Source organism: Aethalodelphis obliquidens, unplaced genomic scaffold, assembly GCF_003676395.1.
Source record: "Aethalodelphis obliquidens isolate GAN/ISIS:26980383/991018 unplaced genomic scaffold, ASM367639v1 scaffold4, whole genome shotgun sequence".
NCBI lineage: Eukaryota > Metazoa > Chordata > Mammalia > Artiodactyla > Delphinidae > Aethalodelphis > Aethalodelphis obliquidens.
Window position 1 is genome coordinate 24,761,492 of NW_020837948.1, and position 16,869 is coordinate 24,778,360.

Below are 16,869 nucleotides of genomic sequence, written 5' to 3' on the forward strand. Positions count from 1 at the left end.
AGCTTTGCTAAGTCAAACATCAGTAATCCATTAGCCATATATCATCCAAAAATTTACTAACATCTTTCATCAGTTGCATATCCTCTTCCATTCTCTTTGACTTTGTTAGTTTACACATTTTATATTCCTTCCTTACCATTTTAGTGAGGTTTTGGGGAAATGCAGAGAGACAAATACCAAGTTTAACTGGAGATTCCCCTTCTTCTTTTTTAAGATAAAATAAAAAATAAGGTAAATACTATAATACAGTGGATCTTACTAACAACCTACAAAATAACTGAAAGCTGTTATTAGAAAAACTCCTTAGAAACACACACAAAAAAATCTGGATAAGAGACTATAAATAGCCTTCATTTGTCACATTCTATGATTTATATGGTAAGTTTTTTAAAAAGGAGTCAGGATTAATTAAAAATAGTATAAAGTGTTACCTGTAAGATTCTAGAAGATCCACAATTTCAGTCTGTCCAAAGTGTTTAGCCCAATCTAAAGCCATCCTGACAAAATTCAAAGATATCGAATTAAGAAAGAGAAATAATATTCTCAAAATTATAAAACCAGTTACTCAAATTTATTCATTCACCCATTAAAGTAGAGATGTATGAGCAATTATTACAAATAGCTTTTAATATAAAGACATATAAGAAATCAAAATAGATATGTGTAGTTATACAAAGATATACAAAGAATGAATGCAATTTAAAATTACCAGCCATTTGATGCTTTAATATGAACATTGGCTCCCATACTAATTAACTGTTCTACTTGACTTGAAAAACCTCGTCCTGCAGCAACCATCAAAGCTGTTGCACTGGTTTCACTATGTCTGTAATCCACTAAAAGAAGGAAAAGATACATAAATGTTACATTTCCAAATTACTTTGGAAAATCATTTTAATTTTCTTGAATGTTAGCAGAATTAACCTGGGACTTGCTCCTTTACCTAAGTATATAACAGCATTGTATAACCTTTAACTCAGTTGATCCAAGAAGATCTGATACTGATGTATCCTTAGTATAAGCAGGACGAAATAGGTACTATCAGTTGGAAGGCAGGAGAAGGAAAGATAGTTGTTAATTAAAATAGAAAAGGAAAGCTACTAACTTTGTAGAATCCTTAAGTAATCTTCCTAGATATGCCTTGACCAAATGACAAGATATAATTAAAGAAGAATTAAAAAGTTAATTTTCATCAGTATCTGGTAATGAATGCTTAAAAGGGCAAATGAAAAGTTCAAAATGATTTTTTGAGGTCCTTTTGTTTTGCTTTTATTACCCCATCATGCCAGGTTCTTATTATCTTAGATGCTTAATGAGAATAACACTGGCAGGAAGTTTACTTCCCATAAAACCCTTCCATGAGAAAAAAATTAAACTTTTATTGAATTTAAATTCATTCTTAGAATATATTTCAAGCAATGCAACATACTATAATTACTGAGAACTAATTTTCATAAATCACAAAATTAAAAAATGTCAGAAAGAAATCACCACTGAAAAAAAACCTCTGTAGTAAAATTTAAGATAATTACAAAAGGAAAAATTTAATTTTCCATATATACCCAATTATCCTCATAATTTAACAACCCTCTAAGACATGGTATGCGTTATTAATATAAGCCAACGGTTCTTAAGGTGGGGAGAGGAACCTATGGAGAGAATTACTTCAGGCTTTTTATTTCTGAAAACACAGATAGCTATGCCTTACTCCTAGATTAAGATTCAGTAGGTCTGGGATGGCCAGGAACATGCATTATTACAGAGATCTGCAAAGATTATGATTTGTACTCAATATATGGGAATTACTGTTCAACGGAATATTCAATTAGGGGTATGGATAAGTGTGGGAGTTTGAAAACATCCAAAAATTCTTTAATACTCTTCCCTTCAAGGGGTGGAGCCTAATTCCCTTCTCCTTGAGTGTGAGCTGGACTAAGTGACTCATTCTAGCAAATAGAATAAAGTGGAAAAGATGGTGTGCAACTTTGGAGACTAGGTCATGAAAGGTACCTATAGCTTCCTGCTTGCCTTTTCTTCTTCTCTTCTGAATCACACACTCTGGGAGAAGCCAGCTGCCACATTCTGGGAAGAATAAGGCAATCCTATGGAGAGGTCCAGATGGCAAAGAACTGAGGCCTTCAGCCAACAGCCAGAGACAAACTGAGGCCTCTAGCCAACAGCCATATGAGTGAGCCTTCTTGGAAGCAGATCCTCCAGCCGCAGTAAACCTTAAGATGACTGAACCCCTGCCAACAGCTTAACTACTACTCCATGAGTGACTAGGAACCAGAACCACTCAGTTAAGCCACTCCCAGATTCTTGACTCTCAGAAACTATGTGAAATAATAGATGTTTCAGGTTGCTAAGTTTGGGAATCATTTGTTATGCAGCAATAGATGATTAGCATCCAGCGTTCCACAGAATGCCTAGTCTTACAAAACCAGCTAATTACTACCTGGTTATACAAGATCACAGAGGGAAATTGATATGATTAAAAAAAAATCTACCAAGCCCAAGGCTTCCTGGATCACATGAAGTATTCTCAACTCTGGTGCCAATTAAGAGTTGAGATTTTAGAAGAGAAATAAAAACATGGGAAGTAAATTACTGTTCATAGAGATACCATAACATTTTAGTTTACTACATACACATGGCCTAAGACATTAGAATACTGGGCTCCGGAAAATGTCCAATAAAACTATAAAGGAGAGGGACCTGGATGGTCATAATGGATGACCATTATCAAAGTAATAGTCTAGTACTCTCTAAAGAAATATCGAGGAAGAGGGTCAAAGATAATACAAAAATACTTTAAAATGTTTTATAAATATTTTAAAGCAACATGTCTCAGAGTTCAAATTTCCTAACTTATGGATAGAAACCTAAATGAAGTAGGCATTGGGCCATATGAGTATCTGTGGGGACCACGTTCCAAGCACAGAAAACAACAAAAGCAAAGGCCCAAAGGCGGGAATGGGCCATATGAAGAGCATATATGAAGAGCAAGAAGACAAGAGTGGCTAAAGCACAGTGAACAAGGAAAAGAGTAGTAGAAAATGAGATAAAAAAGACTGTCAGAGACTAAATCAGGGAAAGAACTTTGATTTTTATTCAAAGTGTAATTGAAAGCCATGGGACAGCTAAGAGAAGAGAAGTGGCATGATCCAATTTCCTTGTCAAAAGGATCAATCTGATTGTTCTCTGAAGAACAGACTAGTAACATAAGAATAGAAGCAGTTAATTGTCCACTGTGATAGTCCAGGAAAAAATGTTGGCTTTGACTAGGATGGCAGCAGTAGAGGAAGTAAAACATGTGAGATTCGGGATTTATTTAGAAGGTAAAACTAACAAGATTTGCTAATGGATTGTATGTGGGGTATGAGAGCAAAGTCAAAGATGATTTTATATTTTGTTGCCTTAGCAACTAGGTGAATGGTAGTACCCTAGAGTTAGATTCAGTGTGCCTGGGATGGCCAGGCACATGCATTTTTAAAGAGGTCTACAACTGATAATGATCACTAAGGGAACACTAAGGAAAAAGCAGGTTGAGAGAGAGGTAGAGAAACAGAGAATCAAGTTGTTTGGGGAATATCTAGTTTTATTCCCCTAACAGACTCCCAACCGGAGATGTCAAGTGGTGAGGTGTATTGAAGTGAGGGGGGAGTTCAGGATTGGAGACGTAAAATTAGGACTCATTTTAAATAAATATTTAAAGCTTCGACTAGATGAGATCCATCTAAGGAGTAAGTGTAAATAGAAGGAAGGTCTGAGGATTGAGGCCTGGGACATTCCATATTCAGAGGTCAAGAAAAAGAAAAAAATCCTGCCAAGGAAACCAAGACATACCAGCCAGGGTGATGAGAAGAAAATAAATCAAGTATGGAGTATCAGAAGTTAACTGAAGAACATGTTTCAAGAAAGGAGTGATCAAGTATAGTAATAATAATGCTGAGAAGTTCAAGTGAGGGGATAAACTACTTGACATCTAAATCCCTTCCAGTAATGACCTTTTATTATCATCATTCTACCTTTTGCCTAAAAGCCTTCAGGGTCCTAAAACTCACCCCTGATTGCCAATATCCATTATAACCAACTAACGAAATCAGAATAAATCATTAGTGAAAATATGTCATGTGACATAACGCAGGTACATGTGAATCAGAACTTGAACCTATATAACTAAAGGTATACTAAAATTTTCCATTTATTCAATGAACAATCTAGAGTTAAAGTTATTAACATTTTTCCCCTGTTTTGAAATAACAAATCTCTTTGAAAACCCAAGATACTCCAGGGGTAAAGGTGATGCATAGGGGGAGTATATTTATGTCACAAATTTTATACACATAAAAATACTTTTGGGGCTTCCCTGGTGGCGCAGTGGTTGGGAGTCCGCCTGCCAATGCAGGGGACGCGGGTTCGTGCCCCGGTCCGGGAGGATCCCACGTGTCGCGGAGTGGCTGGGCCCGTGGGCCATGGCCGCTGGGCCTGCGCGTCCGGAGCCTGTGCTCCGCAACGGGAGAGGCCGCGGCAGTGAGAGGCCCGCGTACCGCAAAAAAAAAAAAAAAAAAAAAATACTTTTGCATATAACTGTCATATATTCACAGACCCCATGAAACTATTCTGGAGACATTAGGTTAAGAGTCCCTGATTTAATACAATACTTATCTATTCTACTATGCTAATAAGAAGATCCTGATTTGTACATTTGAAATAGTACTCCAAAAGAACAAAATATTGGTTGTGAACAAAAAGTGAATTTTGAATTTTATGAATTAAGCTACACTTCTATCATAATAAATAACTTCAAGAGTAATACAAAAAACTTAAATAAATTATACTTACCACTAACATTTTCAGTTAAAATAAGGTGAAAGACCTGAGCAAAGGCATCAACATCTTTACGCAGCCATATGTCAGAAAGACAAGCATCCATTTCCTTTATTAACCATGGTTCAAGGCAATTCACATCTTTTTCTGTCTTTAAAAAGAAGCAAAGATTATAAATTACTAACAGCTTAACCTTTGCTTGCAAAGAACATGAGATGGCCATAAACAGCCACAAGAACTACTAACCATTCGGTATTACAGCAAAGGCTTTGCATAAAAGTTTCTCATCTCATCACAAACATAATCACTCACAATATTGTACCTTGTTTTCACATTCATCTTTTATCTGAGAATGAGCCTGTCAACAAAGGAGTATGATACAGTCACAATATTAACTGTGCTTCTGACAGAATGTTGCTAAATGTACCTGTCTATCAGTGGTCTTATGTCCCAACTGCACAACAGAGGAAACATCACCTGGAGCTTTTCAACACTGAAGCCACGTCCCACCCCAGAGCAAGTACTTCAGAATCTCTGGAATGGAGGCCAGATTCCATAGGACTTTAAAAGTTCTTTAGGGGATGTTACTGTGCAGCCAGGCTTAAGAATCACTAATTTAGGGACTTCCCTGGTGGCACAGTGGTAAAGAATCAGCCTGCCAACGCAGGGGACACAGGTTCGAGCCCTGGTCTGGGAAGATCCCACATGCCACGGAGCAACTAAGCCCGTGCACCACAACTACTGAGCCAGTGTTCTGGAGCCCGCGAGCCACAACAACTGAGCCCGTGTGCCACAACCACTGAAGCCCGCATGCCTAGAGCCCGTGCTCCACAACAAAGAGAAGCCACCACAATGAGAAGCCCGCGCACCACAAAACAAAGAGTAGCCCCCACTCGTTGCAACTAGAGAAAGCCCACACTCAGCAATGAAGACCCAATGCAGCCAAAAATAAACAAATAATTAAAAAAAAAAGAATCACTAATTTAAATGGTCAAAATGCTGTTCACTGAACCAAATGGATGTTCCCTGCACTAAATAACAATTTTTAAATATTCTTTAAAAGTACACATTCTTTAAAACTATAGTTCATTTGGATGCATCAGAACTTTAAACACTGGGAGAAAACTGCAAGCATATCTGCATTATGTAGCTTCTCATGCTCAAAAGAGTTAAATTCTTTTTCTAAAAAGTGCATAGTCCCAGCCATCTCACTAATCACCAATGCCTTTTTAAGAATTCTAAACCAGAATCAAAGACCAGAAGGGACCTAGGAAATCCGCTGGTTCCAGTTTTCAAACAGACTCCAAGGAATCCAAAGTAGCAGAAGCCCTGCTTAGGGGTGGGGATGGAGAGTGATGGATGAGCAGGCAGGATTTCTACAAAATATTTCATTTGTAAAAGATATTGTGGCAAAATAGAAGGGAGAAAAGCAGAGAGAAAAAGAAACTGAGGTCTATAGTGGGTAATTGATTTTACAGATTCACACGGCTTTGTGGTATAAACATCAGTCTTGATTACTTGCCCTAATACCAAGAGGCTTTTCTCAGTTTTTTCCTAACTTAGCTTATCTTGCATTGCTTAGCTCATAGGTTCTTAAACTTCTGAGATGATAAAATATCTAGCAATAATAATGTATGTATATATACATAATATCTACAACTATTTTCTTCACAAAATTTATAGAAAATATTGAAATAGTTTTAACTCAGAATGAAACAATAAAAGATGTTGCATTATTTGAAAAAAAAAGTGTGTAGAAAATTATTCTGAAAAATGTGTTGTAGTCTAAGATAAACTAAGGGAATTATGCCTTAAGAATGTAATAAAAAATATAATCTCATGAAATGTTCTTTAAATTACACAATTTTCACTCAAAATAGCAGTGTGAAACCACTGAGGTCTTACCAACTGACTGAAGACGGCATCACCACCATCATCCAATAAATCATTTTCTTCAGTTACATTTGGGACAGCTCTCTGTCTCTGAGATTCAGGCTTGAAAGTATTCTCTTGAGCTGAGTACCATTCTGTAAGTGTGGTTTGTTGTCTTTCTTCTAAATTAATTACCAAAGAAAATAAGTAGATAAATTCTTTGCTTTTTGAAATATATTTCTTTGTTTAAAAAACTTAAGTGAATCTGAAAATACCTAAAAGTTGGCCTTATTTTAAAGTTACTTTTTAAAAATATATTAATTAGGAACATTCAATAAAATGTGTTATGCTGAACCAAAAGGAGACATGAAACTGCTTTATAAAACCTCATCTATTCATCTACTAGTAAGAAGTTTACTTCTGAATCAGGACATAATTTAATGAACAGTATTTTAGCCATATAACAAATAATGTTTAAATCAATGACTAATATTCATATAGCACTTTGTAGAAAATCATTTATTGAATTTCTACCACCATTCTGTTTGAGACACAAGTTATATTCAATTTTCATCTTCAAAAGTTTTGAGAACCAGAAGTTTTATAATTTACATATTAGTGATTCAGCACTGCACTGTGACACAGGCATTGCTAATTGCTTTTTTCAAGTGAAGAATCCAAAGAAGTTAAGATTATTTGTCCAAGGTTATACTAACTAAACAAAGGAATCAAAGCTTGAAGCCAAGTCTTCCATCATGAATAATGTAATTAAAAGTAAGCAAAAGGAACTTAACCTTAATTCAAAAGCTGAGATATAGTATAAATCATAAGAGATGTATTAATAGGCAAGTAATGTTAAATTCAAAGTACTGATGCAATTCATAACAATATCAAGATTTGAAAAACTCAACAATTATACCAAAGATGAGCCTGTTATTACTCATGTGCTACTCTTTTCACTTCCTCACCCACTCCCCACTCCCACTCTATAACATATGCTGGGGACAGCCAGCACAAATCTTCTGCCTCCTTAAAATAGTGGTTGAATATTTGGATACAGACACACTCAGCCTCCTCAACTCTGGCATCCCCTTTCAATTCCTCTCTATAGATTATAACTTCTAGACATAAACCAGAATGTAGAACTTCCACATGGGACAGTATTCTAATATAATATTCTACAACTATACACAGAGAGAAATACTTTCAAGTGTCCTTGTATCTGCATAGTATAAGACTGGAGTACTCCAAAAAGTCAATATCAATAGTAATTTTCTTTTATATTTGTTTGATAAAAAGCTTACCTCGTTGTTTTTCCTTTTTGTATTTTAACATTTCTTTATTTGTGTATCCAGTAGTTCTTAAAATGTCTTCCAGAAACATTTCTTTTACTTCAAATGGTCTTCCCTGTACTAAACAGGAATTTTTTTAAACAGTCAATTTGCATCTTAGAGATAATTCACATAAAAACATGAGATTCTCAAATTAATAAATCTGAATATTAATCCAAAGGCAATTCCATAGGTCAAGTGATCCTCATATTGTCCTTTAAATATAACTCTGATCTATATTTTAGACAACTGTTCATTTGCATGTTTTTTTCCAGTGTTTACTATTTACTTGATTGTTTGGCATCATGCTAGGCACTAGGAATATAAATGGTAAGCAGAAACAGAGTTCCTCCTGCTCTCTTGAAGCTTGAAGCTTGTAATCTAGCAGGGGAATCTGACATTAATCCAATAATCCAAAACATCAATGTAAAAATAAAGTTGTAAAAAGTCCTGTGAGAGAGAAGTACAAGATACCATGACAGTACATAATAGGGGAATTTGAAGGAATCAAGAAAAGCATCTTCACTGAGAAAAATGAGAACCAAGAGAAGGGAGTAAACAAAATAACTAAGCTACACAGAGAGGAAAGAGTATACTATGAAGAAAAAAACAGTATGTACAAAGCCCCTATGGTGAGAAAGAGTATGATGTTCTCAAGGAACTAAAAGGCCAAGCTAGTTGGAACATGATGTGAAGAGGGGTGTGAAGAAGGGATTGTAGTTCAAGATGAGGCAGAAGAAATAGATAAGTCTTATTAAGGGTTTAGGTCTTTATTCTGAGGTAAAGGTTGTTCAAAATTTCAAGCTCATGAGAGTATTTAACATCATCAAAATTCCACTTCAGAAATCTGGCTGAAAATTCCACGTTGGCTGCAACATGGGGAATGGATTTAAAAGAAACCAGAGTGGATGAAACAGACCAGGTAGGAGCAATTACAATAGTTCACGATGAAGAGGACAATAACCTGAACAAGATTGGTGATAGTAAAAATGGAAGGAGACAGACAGACTAGATAGATGGGAAGTAAAATCCACAGAACTCAGCATTAGATTGGATATGGAAGAATGATAAGGAAGTGTCAACCACAGTTCTTGAAAGCCTGGCTTACAAAACTCAATGGATGATGTTGTCATTTTCTGAGGCTGACAAGGAAAGCTAAAAGAAAAACAGGTTGGCTTGTGGGAGCCGGGGTTTGGTCAAATGTTAGGTGCCAAAATGACCTTCAATTAGCAGATGCATAAATTTTATGTGCCTTACCACCCAGTAATATTATGAGCAAAACGTCTTACAGGTTTATGACTTAGGTGATTAGGTCAATGGTATGATTAACCAAAACAGGCAACACAAGAGAAGCAGATTTTTTAGAAAGGATTAAGTATTCAGTTTGGGCATATTAGAGGGGAACTGCTTATAAGCAACCAAGTCCAAAGCTCTGGAGAACAGTTTGAACTGGGAAATAAAGATTCAGGACTCATCAGTGCAAGAGAAAGTAGAAGGCAAGGTCAAGAATGAGATCTTCCAGGAAAACTAACTGTGCACCCCCAGTACCTAGTAGAGAACAGCATAGAGCAGGAAAGAGAGAAAAAGCAAAGAAATCAAAGAAGGAAGGGAAGGGAAAGGGGATGGGGAAGGGCGAGGAAGGGCAGGGAAGGGCAGGGAAGGGAAGGGAGGGGAAGGAGGAAAGGGAGGGGAGGGAAGGGAGGAAGAGGAAAAAAATGGGTCATGGGAAAAATCCTCAAAAATATCAATATTTAAGCACGATGCAAAAGAAGAGAAGCCCACAGAGGAGACCAAGAAAGTACAGGCTGTAATACAGAATGAGACTTAGGATGTAGTTCTGGCAAATAAATTATGGGATACGAGCATTTCACAAAAAAAGGGTAACGATTATGAGAAATACTACGGAAAATATAAGTAAGATTTTTATGTAAAATTAAATCAATTTCAAAACAATACTGGTAAGAATGCACAAATGAATATCCCCATAAACTGCGGAAATGTGAATCATTTCAGCCTTTTGAAAAAGTAAAATGACAAAACCATCTTACTGTTAAAATTAAAAATAGATACATTCTTTTACTCAACAATTTCACTTTCAGGAATCTATCCTTAGAAATAAGAGCACCAATATATAAGAATATATGTAGAAGGATGCTCATAACAACGATGTTTATAGTAGGGGAAAGGGAGAATCCAGGACCAATCTAATGTCCAAATATTAAGAAATGGTTAAATAAATCATGGTACATTCATACTAGGAAATATAAAAGCAGTTCTTCAATATAATGAACTACATCTAGAGCTTCTAAACTGGAGAACTGTTCATGATATACTGTCATATGAATAAAGCAAATTGCAAAACATTGTATATGGCATGTGCCCATTTATGTAAAAACCATTTTCTATAAACCCAATATATATGTATATATTTACATATGTTGTATGAGCATGGACAAGGTGAGACAGGATATACACTAGGCTTCAACATCAAGTAATCTCAGGGAAGAAAAGATATGAAATGAAGAGAAGACAGGTGATTGTGAACTTTTTCCCTGAATGTCTGTACTATTTCACTGAGGTAAACACATACAACTTTTTCAATTTTTGAGGAGGAAATCAATAATTTTTTTTAGAGATTGGTGGAAAAACCAGATTTGATTAAAGGATAAGGACAAAATTTAAGTGGCAACATATTTAGAAGTACCTGGGAGGTAAACACGGGCATTAAGACTACTCTTTGAAAGAGTCTAGCAATAAAGGCAAAGCTATAGGACAGAATTTAAAGGGGAATACAAAATAAAGCATATCTCCTTTTAAGACTAGAGAACAGGCTCACTACACAATACCAAAGAGTTGTAGATGGAAAAGGAGAGGATGAAAATATATAGATATGACTGATTAAGCATATTTCAGAGAAAACATAAACAGATGCTCTATACATCAGAACATTCCCCAATTTCTATTATAATAAATAAAATCAAGCCAAAAAAGTATTCTTTCATACAAATCCTAGAAGAAATCTGACAGTTTAACTTACTGTATGTCACTGGACAACTCCCGAAATATCTCATAAAAAGATTTACATCTAAGGCAGCACTAGAAAGAACTAGTTTCAAAGTTGGGTACTTCTGCAACAAATCTCTTAACTTTGTAAGTAAAAAATCACTAAATCGATCCCTTTCATGTACTTCATCCTGCAATAAACAAAAACAAAACCATGGAACACTTAAAATACAAAAATAAAGTCTTTAAAATTATGGAGCTGCTGGGTTTCACACTAATTCAAGTTAAATGTGGACACAGCCAATTAGTGAAAATTTTGTATTATGGACAATTTAGAAATAATCAGACATTAACGACCTACTGTGGGTAACAAAACACTGCCCTTTTTCCCACAAAAACTACAACAAATGCTGAATTAGTGGAGTCTAATTTAATGTAATTTTAATAAATACAAAATCTATTTTAATATGCTTCTGTTAACATCAGGACCAGGTGCATCCTGTGGTTTGAATGCACAGAACTAATAAGTTTCCAAAAGCTGCTCTATCACAAGCTTATAAAACTTAATCTAAGTTTTCTGACACAAACTGGATAAAAGCTTAGAATTCTTTAACAAGGTGGTAATTCATCTACTTATTTCATCAGGAGCTAGTTAATTTAGCAGCTTAACCATGAAGTTAAATGACTTTAAAGTATGCCTCTAAGATTTGGAAGAGAAATCAGATGACTAAGCACAGAGAAAAAAGAAAACTTTCACCATTCTGGAGAACTCTTAAAATACATGTGCCATTTTCATATATAAAAAGCACTTTTTAAAAAACTATCTACTTATTTTATTCTCACTCATAAAACCTGATGGTAAGAATATCTTTATTTAACATAAAATATTTATTTCTAACAATTATGGACAATAAAAAGTAACTTGAGGGACTTCCCTGGTGGTCCAGTGGTAAAGAATCCACCTTACAATGCAAGGGACACGGGTTCGTTCCCTGGTCAGGGAACTAAGATCCCACATGCCGCAGGGCAACTAAGCCCGCACGCCACAACTACTGAGCTCCTGAGCCTCAACTAGAGCCCACATGCTCTGGAACCCGCACGCCACAACTACAGAGCCCACATGCCCTGGAGCCTGCACACCACAACTAGAGAAGAGAAAACCTGCAGGCCACAACTAGAGAGAAGCCTGCTCCACAACAAAAGATCCTGCATGTCTCAACGAAGATCCCGCATACAGCAACTAAGACCCTAAGATCCGACACAGCCAAAAATAAATTAAATAAATAAATCTTTAAAAATAAAAAATAAAAGTTTAAAAAAAAGTAACTTGATTAGAATAGCCTGTTTTAAAAAAATTGGTTCTCATTTATATCCTATTCTAAAAATTTAATTAGATATTTAAATTTAAATATTCTTACCACAATAACATGTGTCACAGTTGACAATGAACTATCTCCTGCCATCAGAGTACGAAGCAGTACCCCATTGGTGCAAAATGTCAGAAGTGTCTTTGGAGAAACCCTTTTTAAAAAATCAAAAAAGTTCACAATTACAAATCTTTTATGTAATTAAAACAAGGTCATATATTAAATGCTAGTGTCCTTTGTACTTAATAAGTGTTACTAATATAACAGTGTACTAGTATATATGCTTTATTAGCAAAGTTATGTGAAATATGTATTTTATGCCTGACAATCTTACAAATTTATTATTACTAACAGCCTTTTATTAATTTAGTAATTATTTTGTTAAAGAACTTAAAAAGATTTTTTTTAAAGATCTTAAACATTTTTTACTTGGGGGAAAAAAGTGTATCATAAATGAGATTAGCTTTTTGAATCACTATATCCAAATAACTATGAGCAAAGAAATGGTACTACTTCTCAAGAAGGTACTACTAGTATTACTACTACTAATAATAATAATCAATTCAGTCACTAACATTTACTGAGTGCTTACTATAAACTTCACATCAAACCTGTGCTCTAGATGCTTTCATTAGCCCCATTTTATACATGAGGAAACTAAGACTCAAAGAGGTGAAATAACTTGCACTTTATCATGAAACTATGAAACAGGATTTCTATCTACGGCCCAAACTCTTTTTCAAGCTATTTATTTATTCAAAACCTCACTAAGTTTAGACATGAGCTCAATGGCCTATTATAAACTTACTTGGAGCAAAATGATCATCTAACTTTTCAACTAACACATGCTCTATATTTAGTGAAATATAAATATTTAGTCTTTTCTGAGAATGATAAAAAGCTACAGGTGAATTGTCTTTACCTGCTTTCTAAACGGATCTGATACCCAATTGTCTGACCAATCCTTTCTCTTCTCTCTGCAGCAACTCTTTCAGCCACAGCAATAGCTGCTAATCGTCTTGGTTGAGTACAAAATATACGGCAGGGGATACCATTTTTAAAGCAATCATCTAAAAGGAACTGAGGAATCTGAAACAAATTTTAAAGTACTGTAAGACAACATAATTGTATATCCAGAAAATCCATGTCAATCAACTGAAAAACCATCAGAACTAAAAAAGTTATGTAACATGTCCAAACATAAAATAATCATAAAACCAACAACTTTCATGTAACTGCTAATAATCAGCTAAAAAATGTAATTTAAAAAGATCTTGTTCACAATAGAAACTAAAACTAAAACACTTAAAAACAGAATTATAAAGAAATAGTTAAGGTTTACATGAAAAAGATTATAAAACACTACTGAAAAACCAAGATTATAAAACACTACTGAGAAACATAAAAGACGGGAATATACTAGAAAAATACAACATATTACTGGATAGGAATAATCAATATTGCAAAAATGTCAATTCTCCCCAAGTTATCCTATAAAGTCAATGAAACAACAATCAAAATTCCATTGGAATTTTTTAAATAGTGAAAAATATAAAGAAACCAGAAATAGCCTAATACCAGGATTGCAGACACTTTTCTATAATTAAATTTAAACAGGTCAGAAAGATTTAAAATAAAAAGTAAAAGTCTTCCCCACCCATACTACTACCAATAGTCCTCTCCATGAAAGTAACTACTGTTAATTTTCTTATAAACTCTTTTGGGGGAAAAAAAAGTTTATACAACTTAAATTATTTGTGTATATTTGTGTATTGTGTATAATAATATTTGTGTATTGTGTATAAATTATTTGTGTAAACAGGTTTTTATTCACACAAAGTCATTATTATACTTAATGTTTGTAATTTGCAGATGTCACTTAATAACACATCAGATCTACCTAATCCATTTTAATAGCTGCACATTCCATCTTATGGATGTGTTATAACTTAACAAATATGACTATACATTAAGTAATTTCCAGTTTGTTTAGGCTTGTTATTTTTGATGCTGTTGCTTACTATTAAAAAGAATGCTGCAGTGAACATCTATCTTCACATACTTACGCAAAGACAAATATATGTGGAGTCAAAGAGTACATAAATTTAAATTTTTATAGAAAAATTATCAATCTGCTCTTCAAAACAATTTATACTTTTACCAACAGAGCAGAAGATGCTGTTTTCCCAACACCTATGCAAATGCTGGATTTCATCAATTTTTAAATTTCAGCCAATCTAATAGTTGAAAAATATAATTATTGTTTTGATTTCATTTCTTTAACTATGAGTGAAAAGGACATCTTTTCATGCACGTCTTACCCTCCAGGATTTTTTAAAATTTGACCAGTTCATTCGGAAGCATAAATGCAAACAAACTGCTAAGAAATATCTAAAAAGAGAAGCTAATAGTAAAGAGGAATATTATGCTACATACTGTAAAACTACAAAATTCAAAAAGTGAGATCTTGGTGTAGGAACAGATAATTAAAAATACATAACAAAAATTCCAGAAATATACCCAGGTACTACAGAAATTTAGTATTTGATCAAAAGTAGTATGCACCCCAATGTTCACAGCAGCACTATTTACAATAGCCAAGACATGAAAGCAACCTAAGTGTCCATCAACAGATGAATGGATAAAGATGTGGTGGGTATATATATATATATATATATATATATATATGTATGTATATACACACACATACATATACACACACACACACACACACACGTACACAATGGAATATTACTCAGCCATAAAAAAGACTGAAATGTTGCCATTTGCAGCAATATGGATGGACCTAGAGAATATCATACTAAGTAAGTCAGACAGAGAAAGACAAATATTATATGATATCACTCATATGTGGAATCTAAAATATAATACAAACGAGTCTATTTAAAAAACAGAAACAGACTCAAAGACATAGAAAACAAGCATATGGTTACCAAAGGGAAAAGGGAAGAAGGGATAAGTTAGGAGTATGGGATCAATAGATACACACTACATAAAATAGATAAGCAACAAAGATTTACTATATAACACAGGGAACAATATTCAATATCTTGTAATAACCTATTATGAAAAATAATCTGAAAATAATTTTTTATATATATATATATATATATATAAAACTGAATCACTTTGCTGTACACCTGAAACTAACACAATATTGTAAATCAACTATACTTCAATTTTTAAAAAGTAGTATCTTAAAATCGGGGGAAGGGATTATTAAATGAAAATTATATTGGAACACTATATACTAACATATTGGAACACTAGATACTAACATAAGGAAAAAAGTTAGATTCCTACCTGATATGACACAATAAAATAAACTCCAGATGGATTTTTAAAACTACAAATATAAAAGTATTAGAATAAAATATTTGTAGGAAAATGTTTTTTAATCTTGGGGTAGAAAGTGATTTTCTGAGCATGGCATGAAGCCCTAAAAAAAGGCTGACAGATTTGACTAAATAAAAATGTAAAACTACTAACCAAGATACCATAAGCAAAGCTAAAAAAGCAACCAAAAAATTGTGAGAAATTGTTTTTAAGATATATAACACATAACAGCCATGTATCCATAATGTACAAAGCATTATTAAAAATAAATCCAAAATGATTAAACCTAAAGAAAAATAAGATATAAATAAGTAACTCACAGAACATAAATAGATAATAAGCAAACGAAAAGATACTCAACTAAGAATCAGAGAAATGCAAACTAAACATTATTTTTTGCTTATCAGATTGATAAAGGTAAAAAATAAATTATATCCATTGTTACCTAAGTTTTAGAGAAATGGGAACTTTCAATACATTCAGTACTATTTTAATACGATAAGTCTTTTTTGAATTAACAGACAGTAACTAGTTAATCTAGCTACTAAAATTTTAAATGCAATATTTTTGATCCAGCATTTCCACTTCTAGGAATTTATCCTATTAAAACATTCCCACAAATTAGAAAAGAAATATTAGGATGCAATATAATAAAGTAAGTACAGAGTAAGATTCCTGCTCTGCCACTTCCTAGTTATGTGAATTTGGGTAGATTAACATCTGTAAGTTTTAGTTTTTATTCCACATCTGTAAAAAGAGATAATAACAAGCCTACATATCTTGGGTTAATAAGAGGTTTAATTAAGATAACTGTTGTAAAACTTCAGCAGGCAGTAAACAGTCATTTATTTTATCACTGTTATTACAAAAATGCTCAGGAATGCTACTCAATTGTTTAAAAAATGAGGTCTATCGCTAGGTACTAACACAGAAAAATATCCAATATCTATTAAGTGAAAAAAGCAAGATGCAAAGCGTATACATATTATCCCATGTTTGTTTTAAAAATAATCTATATCAATACTGTAAAGAGAACAAAAACAAAACAAACAATCCCCCGAAAAACCCAGAAACATATACTCCAAGTTTCTGACAATAAACCAGGGAGA

General features: G+C 33.8%; 1 protein-coding gene across 4 annotated transcripts in view; it reads right to left on the reverse strand.

Annotated features, from left to right (window-relative positions):
• YTHDC2 (YTH N6-methyladenosine RNA binding protein C2) overlaps positions 1-16,869 on the reverse strand; it is an 82,594-nt gene that overhangs the window by 53,640 nt on the left and 12,085 nt on the right. For all 4 annotated transcript variants that reach the window (XR_003431350.1, XM_027100006.1, XM_027099999.1 and 1 more), the window contains exons 5-12: positions 13,326-13,492; positions 12,455-12,557; positions 11,071-11,227; positions 8,007-8,114; positions 6,736-6,884; positions 4,846-4,981; positions 710-836; positions 432-497 (exon numbers count right to left, since the gene is read on the reverse strand). Coding sequence is in view for 3 of the 4 variants with exons in the window: in XM_027100006.1 (XP_026955807.1) it covers positions 432-497; positions 710-836; positions 4,846-4,981; positions 6,736-6,884; positions 8,007-8,114; positions 11,071-11,227; positions 12,455-12,557; positions 13,326-13,492 (1,013 nt within the window). In the remaining variant the exon portion in view is untranslated. The remainder of the gene's footprint in view (positions 1-431; positions 498-709; positions 837-4,845; positions 4,982-6,735; positions 6,885-8,006; positions 8,115-11,070; positions 11,228-12,454; positions 12,558-13,325; positions 13,493-16,869) is intronic.